Source organism: Rutidosis leptorrhynchoides, chromosome 2 (assembly GCF_046630445.1).
Source record: "Rutidosis leptorrhynchoides isolate AG116_Rl617_1_P2 chromosome 2, CSIRO_AGI_Rlap_v1, whole genome shotgun sequence".
Lineage (NCBI taxonomy): Eukaryota > Viridiplantae > Streptophyta > Magnoliopsida > Asterales > Asteraceae > Rutidosis > Rutidosis leptorrhynchoides.
In genome coordinates, this window is record NC_092334.1 from 57,784,184 (window position 1) to 57,794,110 (window position 9,927).

General features: G+C 38.5%; 1 protein-coding gene across 1 annotated transcript; it reads right to left on the reverse strand.

Annotated features, from left to right (window-relative positions):
• Positions 1–7,746: 7,746 nt before the first annotated feature.
• On the reverse strand, positions 7,747–8,298 carry LOC139887901 (uncharacterized). Its single transcript, XM_071870949.1, has one exon. It carries the CDS (start codon positions 8,296–8,298, stop codon positions 7,747–7,749), a length of 552 nt encoding a protein of 183 aa, XP_071727050.1.
• Positions 8,299–9,927: the final 1,629 nt, after the last annotated feature.

Below are 9,927 nucleotides of genomic sequence, written 5' to 3' on the forward strand. Positions count from 1 at the left end.
TTAGGTATATTCACTCTATAAATAAATAAATAACTTGTGTAAAATTGTATCGTATTTAATAGTATTTCCTGGTAAAAATATAACTATTTCGTATACACCTCTATGCACATCAATAACTCTTCCGTCTAACATATGGGTATTTACCAGTTATCTAAAACCCAAAATCTTTAATAACTTATTCATTTTAAGTCCAAATCAAAAAAGGAAATATGTTCTGTGACCCTTGCCACAAAACGCACATTATCCCATACACAATAATTATAAAACACATAATTATTAAAATCACTATACTAACCCATAAGGGTAAATGTGTCATTTCTACTAGGCCCAAAGCGAGGCTGTTACAGGAAGGATGGCCAAATGGGCCATCGAGTTGGGCGAACATGACATAGAATTTCAAGTGAGAAACTCAATCAAAGGACAAGTCTTGGCTGACTTCATAGCCTAAACAATCGAAGAAGAAGAAATACCTTCAACACAAATCATCGTCCAGCTGATCGAGCACGAAGAATGGAAGTTATTTACAGACGATGCCTCAAGCTCTGATGGTTCCAAAGCAGGGCTCATGTTAGTAAGCCCCGAAGGAAAAGAATTCACTTATGCCTTACGTTTTGAGTTCAGTACAACAAACAACGAGGTAGAGTACGAAGCCCTACTTGCTGGACTAAGGCTAGCAAGAGATCTTAACATATAACATCTCAAGGTATTCGTTGATTCTCAACTTGTTGCGAACCAAGTGACAGGGACCTTCGAAGCAAGGAGCCCCACTATTCAGCAATACTTGGCAAAATCGAAGGAACTCATTGAGCAGTTTAAAGGCTTCGAGATAGAACATGTCAGAAGAAGTCAGAACAAGACAGCAGATGCCTTGAGCAAACTTGCCTCCATCACCTTTGCCACTTAGCGAAAGAGGTCCTGGTTGAAACATTAGAGCGCAGATCTATAGAAGATGAAGCTGTCAATGACCTCTACCCAGACGAAGACAACACATGGATGAAACCAATAAAGGATTACCTGACATATGGGCTACTACCAGAAGATAAAGGAGAGGGAAGAAAAATCAGAATCAAGGCACCTTCTTATAAACTTCAAGATGGCAAGTTGTACTGCAAGTCTTTCCTCACCCCATGGCTAAGGTGCGTGGGGCCATCCCAAGCAACCATTATCATCCAAGAAATGCACCAAGGAGTGTGCGGTTTTCATGCGAGGCCAAGGTCTATTGTGGCTAAAATCATGAGGCTAGGATATTACTGGCCAACCATGCACCAAGACACGGTCACCACCTTACAAACCTGCGAGTCATGTTAAATCCATGCGAAAGTCCCAAAGTAGCCCAAGCAAGAACTCATATCCGTACTCTCAGCGTGGCTATTCGCCAAATGGGGGATCGATATAGTGGGACTGTTAATAGAAGCTCCGAGAGGAGTATTGTTCTTAGTAGTAGCAGTGGATTACTTCACCAAATGGGCCGAAGCCACTAAAGAAAACAACAGGAAAGCACATCAAAAAGTTTGTATGGGAACATATAGTGTGCAGATTTGGGTTTCCCCAAGAGATCGTTTCAGACAACGGTAAGCAATTTGCTGAAGGAATATTCCCCAAATTTTGCGAGAGGCTGCAGCTCAAGCAAACCTTCACCTCCGTATACCACCCTCAAGGTGATGCGTTCGTGCGATATACATCTTTTACCCTCTAAATTTATATTTGATACAATTAAGCACACACAAACGAGCACTTAGAACCCGGTTATTATAACACTTTGATGTAAGTATTCTTATCAAGTTCGTCCCAAGAGACACGGTGTAAGTCGGATATTTGAAATTATCAATTGTCCTAGGGTTTGTTTGATTGGGGGGGGGGGGTTCCGATTGATATCAACTAACAACTAAAACTTGCACAATTAAACAAGCCTAAATTTATCAATTAAACTAGTGACAAGAAACAAGTAGTGAAGTATTAAGATTTAAAATAAATTAACTAAGACGTGTTCACTTATCTAATCCTCTCTATGCTTAGCTTGCCCCGTTTTGCCTATATTGCTATCTCATTAGTTGTTGAACTATTAAATGTTTAACATCACTACTAAACCTCAAATCAAATGATACTCCACGAATTCACATAAGCTTTATATCTTAAGATCGAGTTAAGCATGATTTGGTCATTGAGATTGAGCTTATGTTAAAATCACTTAAAACCTCCAACTATCAAAGTGACTTAAGATAATCGGCATTACTATGTTAACTAGAGGCCAATTGAAAACCAACCTAGATTAAGAACACAATCACTTGCAATTCCTAAACTAGTTGTCTAGATCACCTAAGGTGTTGAAGCACATAATGATTCACTTCTCAAATTACTAAGAGAGCTACACAACATATGTAATCAAAGTCAAGCCTAAAAAAAACTCATAGTAATGGATCTTTAGCCAACTCAACAACACATGATCATGTATTTCATTCAAACAACAATAATCAATTGATTTGGGGCAAACACTAGCATTAGAGATTCATATATAAGCAAACACAAGAGATTTAGCCAATCATGGCTAAAATTAAACTAATAATAAGCATAGAAATGTAAATCATCATCATCTTCAAGTTATTACAAGTAATCAATGCTAAATATGAAAAGTAAAGTGAAGATTACAACCCAAAATGTAAAGAAGATGAAGATCTAAGCTAAACAATGATGAATCTTGAGCTAGCTTCCTTGAATCCACCCTTTAACACCAATGAATGATGAAATTAGGGTTTAGTGTGTGAAATTCAGACCTTAAGCAGCTGCTCCCAAAGATGCATATGAAAAATGACCTAATGTCGTTCCTTTTATAATGCTGAAAATCTGGGCTGAAACAGCGTCAGGAGCGCTGCTTTTACTTCAGGAGCGGCGCTTTTGGCTTGATGAGGAGCGGCGCTTTTGACTTTGGAACGCCGCTTTTGGCTCTGAACAGGGGCGACGCTTTTGTTGAGGAGTGACGCTTTTGGCTGATCAGGAGCGACGCTTTTGACATTTAGAACGGCGTGTTTGCTCACTGAAGAAAAATGGAGAAAGTGCATAATAGCGCCGCTTTTCATTGTAGAACGGCGGTTTGGGCCTTCAGGAGTGGCGCTCCTATACAGGAGCGGCGCTTTTGGAGCTGTTTCCTGTACTTGTCATTTTTTTATCCAATTTTGCCCACGATTTGGTAAATTTTTCACCAAATCAACTCCTTAGCCCTTAATTTACCAATTAGCTCAATAACACACTAAATAGGCTTCGATATAGTCAAAAACTGAGCAAAGTGAGGTAGATATCGCGAATTAAAGTATATATAAATGGAGCGATATCAAACCCCCTACATTTGAACCTTTGCTTGTCCTCAAGCAAACAATCGACAAAACAAGCTTTGGAGATAGAGAACAAATAAGTGAAAAATGCCAAAGCGCAAGAAGGTTAAGCTCAAAATGGTACCTTTCATGAATATGCACTAGGCGGTAATAGCGTTCTCCAAAAACTTGCACTTGCTAGGACCAAGCACAATCATCCTCTTCTTTCTATTAACACTAGCTTAACTCAAGTTCCCACTAGTATCTCCAAATCTTCAAACCTCAAATGCTAACATAAACATAATTCAAGCCTAAGTCTACCCGAACCAATCATGCCCCCGGTCAAAGTCAACTTCATCTACGAGAAGTTCATCAAACACCAATCACAATAGTATCAAATCATTACAAACTCGAACTTGACCTCCTTGACCTTGACCAAATATGTAGGATTCACGGGATAGCCATAAACTCATCAAACAAATCGATCATATCAAATACAAGTCTACTCAAACAAACTCAAAGTGTACCCAAAGTATGTAAAATGCACCCAGAAATGAATAAGGGCCATGAAAATCGCACACATCAACACTAATCATGAAATGCATCGTGTAAAGAATACACTTCCAAAAAGAATGCTCACCTCATCAACCCGCAATGGCTATCCCTCTTCCACCTCCATGCCCCCAAAACACCTATTTTTCGTCAATTCCAAGAATGATCGTCAATTCCAAATATATATATCGTCAATTCCAAGTATAGGGTTAAGGTGGGTGTGCCAAAGGTAAGGGACTGGGTACCCCACCTTTATTTGGTTACCCGGGCATGGGGTAACCGGCACTCATCAAGCTTTCTATCATAACTCTATGGTTTCTCTCATAGTAGGGCGAAAGCATTGACGGAGGTTCGTGGAATTAGGGCCCCACGTGGCTAAATAAGAGAGTCCGCCAATTATAAATTTTTGAAGCACTAGGAAGAATTTAACTTCCTTTCAAACAATCGATCTTGACTTGGGAGACTTTACTCCCAAGCTTGGAACAAACATAACTTGAAAGACTTTACTTCCAAGTTTGGAAGACTTTATTTCCAAAACAAGATGATGCTTATCTACTTCTCACATAACAAGCTTTTATGCTTATTTTTAGAAAAGGTAGGAAGTAGTTACTACCTTTCTGTTAATTGCAATTGTAAGGGTGCCATAGACACAAGCACGAAGCCATTGCTCCTAAAAAGGATAGCACTTTGTGAAGCTCAAGGCTCCTCTTTCCACGGTATGATACATCGGTTGAAACATCGTAAAATAATGAGACAACCAATGTCAATATGAAATGGTGTGGATTAGGAAGTCTCCCTAACCAAGTAATGCGACATTCGGGAGACTTGACTCCCTACAATGGATGGACTCGATTCATCCAGAAGTGTTAAAGCATAAAGCTTTAAACACTTTATTTTGGTGCACATGCATGAAAGACTTTAACTTTCAAGCATAAATTGATTTTTCTCAAAATTTTATCATTTTCGCGCAAAATCATAAGAAAAGTGAAAGACTTTACTTTCACTTGGTGAAATACATGCATGAAACAAAAGGAAGACTTTACTTTCTTAAGTTTTGAAAATCAAGGAAAAGACTTTACTTTTCCCAAAAAGTTTGAAAATTTTACAAGTTTCAACCATTTTTAGATGCTTATGATATGATTTAGTGTAATGGTTAAAAACTTGTTCCAACAATTGTTCGACAATGCAAGCTTTAATCTTTAGAGAGTATATGTGACTAGTTTACCTGAAAAAGTTTAAAAATGGCCCGAAATTTTAACTCTCTAGAGCGATAGAATAAGTGAAAATGAGGGACATTTTGAAATAGAAAAGATGAGAGAAAGAAATTAAAACCGGCGAAGATCAAACGATCTTTGTTGTTACCATTCGAGAAACTTAATCACCAAAGGAATGAAAGTCGATGAGCTTGACGCCTGAACTTAATGCCAGGCTTGGATCAATCATCAATAAGGTGTATCCTGCTACTAAGAACCACAACAAGCAAGAACATACAAACAACCACAAGAATAGCTAACACACGCCCATGTCAAATTATTACAATCATAAAGATGTTCATATGTGAGAGTAGCAATATGAGTCTACTACCCCACACCGAGTTGACCATTTAAGGTTTCACACACACAAGCATCAAATTTAGTTAAGTTACATGCCAATTCAAAAGATAGATTGTTCACAAACCATGATGAAAATTTATTACCAAATTCCCTTGAGTATCGTCTTGACATCTACACTCCCCTTTGAATGCACTCTTGATAGCCCAACCGCTCAATGGGTACCTCCTCCGATTCATTGAGATTCACCTTTAGGAACTTTGCGATGTGGGTCACGTAATGACCACCAACACTTGGGAATCCCGATTTCTCACCACTTGCGTCGAATAGATAACTTGTGATAAGGTTGGGAATGTGAATGTGCTTCTTCTTATGGATAGCATAAATCAACCAAATATCAAACATTGTCATCTTATCAACCTCCACCGTTCGGTGAAAGACCGAGTGAGCGATGAACCTTTGGATGCACCTAAGTATGGGGCTTTTGAACGCATTTGGGACTAGATTATATGGAGTTGGCTTGACATGACTAATTTCGCTCCATGCTTGCTTTGGATCAAACTCATTTGGGTTGTAGGTCTCACATTTTGCCAAGTACGCAAAGGTTGAATCTGGATCAGAATCTGTGTAGAGACCTAGGCATGCTATGAATTGGGCCATGCTCATTTGCCATTCTTCACCCCCTAGTCTGAACCTGAGGTAGTTGCGGATCCATGAAGAGGCAGCCTTGAAATCAACCCTAAGAGTTGCTAAGAACTCATGGGTTAGCAATGGATAAAAACTCTCATTCATGTAAAGGAGCATCTCCCATGGATGCATAACTTTATTATCCTGCTCAACCATGAATATTTCCCGAATTTGATGACCTAACCCCACTAATTCGATCTCAGTCCAATAGATGTACCTTGCTGGGCATACTGGCGTGTGAATTCTACTAATCACTTGGTCTTGAGTTGTTTCATCCATTAAGATCACTTGCAACCACTCATGAACATTGGTTGATGTAAAACTATTCTCTCCTCTAGAAGTAGTTCCCTGCAATAGATTCAACAAACAATACGCGCCAAAAACGTTTCCATAACATTAGCAACCATCAAATATATCGCATATAAACAATGGTGGGGGAATGTGCCCCTTACATTTATGCTCAAGATAAGGTTTCACAACATTCAATCATATGTAACATGGTCTAATTGCAAAAAGTTAACTCCTAGCCAAAATCAAAAGTCAAATCAAGCTTAAAACTATGAGCATGGATTTTAGTATAGCAATTAGTCAAATCAATAAGCATAATAACTAACAAGTAAGGTTCAATTTCAATCACAACCCAGTTGGTTAAACTTAGTCAAAAGTCAAAGAATTAAGAATCCTAAATTCAATTTAATCTCATACAAGCATGAAAGTTGGTTTCTTTTTTATCTAGACATAACATAAAAGCATAAAATGACCAATTGCATCATTATATTCTCAATTAAATAGAATCTTTGAAGAACCCCTAAATTGGGAAGAACCCTAAAAATTCAAAGTGTAAATTTTCAAAATCAAGCATGCAAATCATGTTAGGAATCATGATAATGACAAGGATTCATCACCAATTTAGCATAAACATCATCAATTTCTTGTAGATCTAGAAATGAGAAGAAACAAGAACATAGCAAGAAACATGTAATTAATTGAAGAAAAGTGATAGTGAAGCATGAATCTTACTTTACTCATGTTAGTTGATGATTAAAAATGCAAGAAATCTCCACAAAAGATGTTAATTTGATGCAGGGGGCCAAAGTAGCTGAGATGTGGTCGTACTATGAGAGAGTAAATGAAGTGGGTGGAGAAAATGAAGTGTTTGAGTCCTATTTAAAAGTTGACAGCCTAGGTACAGGAGCGCCTCTCCTGAAGTAAAAGCGTCGTTCCTGAAGTTCCAAAAGCGCCGCTTTCCAAACTAGAACGTCGCTCTTGAGAAAACAAAAGCGTCGCTTTTGTAAGAGAAGCGCCGTTCTTGGCTACTGTCCATTTTTGGTCCAAAATTACAGGTTAAAGCGTCGCTATTGAAACAAAAGCGTTGCTCTTGGAAGACCAAAAGCGCCGCTCCTTTGACAAAAGAGTCACTTTTGTACCTGAAGTTTTGCAGTTTCAAAATTCATTTCAACTCATTCAAAGCTATTTTTGACGTTTTTCGAATTTACCCAAATGCATGAAATGCAACTATATGCAAATGCAAACTATAAAAAACATAATATCATACAAGTCTAAATGAAATGCAATCCTAAATGCACAATTATACACAAACATGATTGTTTTGATCACGGGTCTATCACTTGACCCGATCTAGCGTAAAGGTGTCATTTTTGGTAGAGCTTGATGTCATCAAGCTCAATAGCATTGATGTCATCTCTATAAACCTTCAATCTATGACCATTAACCTTGAAAGTGTTCCCATTCCCATATAACTCCACATAACCCGTAGAATAAGCTTTCTTAACAATGTATGGACCCGTCCATCTAGATTTCAACTTACCGGGTGAAAACTTAAAGCGGGAGTTGTAAACTAAGACCATATCGTTGGGATTAAATTCTTTGGGACCTTTTAGTTGAGCATCATGCCAACGCTTAGTTTTCTCTTTGTATACTAAAGAGTTGTCATATGCCTCTAACCTAAGCTCCTCTAATTCATGCAATTGTGTCACCCGTTTTTCCTTAGCTCTTTCTAGGTCTAGGTTTATCTCCTTAATTTCCCAAAATGCTTTGTGTTCAACTTCAACCGAAATATGACATGTCTTCCCATACACTAGACGAAAAGGTGTAGTTCCTATGGGGGTCTTGTAAGCGGTTCTAAATGCCCACAATGCTTCATCTAGTTTGGTTGACCAAATCTTAGGGTTATTACTAACCATCTTCTCCAAAATTCTTTTTAAGGCCCGATTAGTATTCTCAACTTGACCGCTAGTGATGGTTTACACCATATTTTTCCATGACTCTCTCCATAAGACTATTAGCAAAATGTGTCCCTCGATCCGAGATCAATGCTTTCGGCACACCAAACCTAGCAAACAACCCTTTTAAAAACTTAACAACTACTCTCGCATCATTTGTTGGCAAGGCTTTAGCCTTGGCCCATTTCGAGACATAATCTACCGCCACCAAAATATAAACACACTTATTCGAGTTCGGGAATGGTCCCATGAAATCTAAACCCCATACGTCAAACACCTCGCATATTTGAATACTGGTTTGGGGCATCTCATCCCTTTTAGAGATGGATCCCGACCTTTGGCATGAATCACATCGCTTAACTAAATCGTGTGCATCCTTGAAGATAGTGGGCCAATAAAACCCCGAATAGAAAACCTTTTTCGCGGTGTGATTTGGACCAAAGTGGCCTCCCGTTGGTCCATTATGACAAATTTTTAAAATATCCCGGGCCTCTTGCCCATAAACGCATCTCCTAATCACTTGATCCGCCTCAATGCAGAACAAGTGTGGTTCATCCCAAAAATAATATCGTAAATCGTTGAAATTTTTTTCTTTTGTTGTAGGACAAACCTTTTCGTAAAACATTTGATGCCAAGTAGTTTGCATAGTCGGCAAACCATGGGACTTCATCAATTAGGTCGATTCTCATTAAGTGTACATCCGGGAATGTGTCCCGAATTTTGGTCTCATCTAAAGGTTAGAGTCCCGGGTTGTCTAACCTCGATAAATGATCGACCGCCACATTTTCGGCTGTGTTTTTATCCCTAATTTCTATATCAAACTATTGCAAAAGTAGCACCCAACGAATCAAACGATGCTTTGCATCTTACTTTTGAAAAATGTACTTTAGTACGGAGTGATCCATGTAGACGGTTGTCTTTGAAAGTACAAGATAAGATCAAAACTTATCAAAAGCAAATACGATCGCAAGAAGCTCATTCTCGGTAGTGGTGTAGTTTAATTGGGCCCCATTTAGGGTTTTGCTTGCATAGTAAATCAGTCTAAAGTGTTGGTCAACTCTTTGACCAAGAACCTAGTGCATAATCGCTCGCATCGCACATCAATTCAAAGTCTTTGTCCCAATTGGGAGAGATGGGTTAACTAACTTTTCCTTCAACAAATTGAATGCCTCGATGCATTCATCATCAAACAAGAAAGGTTGGTCCTTTTCTAACAATTTGGTCATAGGGCGGGCGATTTTTGAAAAATCTTTTATGAATCGTCTATAAAACCCCGCATGCCCAAGAAAACTTCGGATGGCTTTTACATCTGATGGTCTACGTAAGTCCTTTATCACACTAATTTTAGCCTTATCAACCTCAATTCCCGCCTTAGAAATTTTATGTCCCAAAGCTATCCCTTCGTTAACCATAAAGTGGCATTTTTCCCAATTAAGAACCAAATTTGCATTTTCACAACGTGTTAACATTTTATCAATATTTTTAAGACAATGGTCGAATGAATCTCCGAATACCGAAAAATCATCCATGAAAACCTCCATAGTGTCCTCAACCATATCCGAAAAAATAGCAAGCATGCATCGTTGGAAT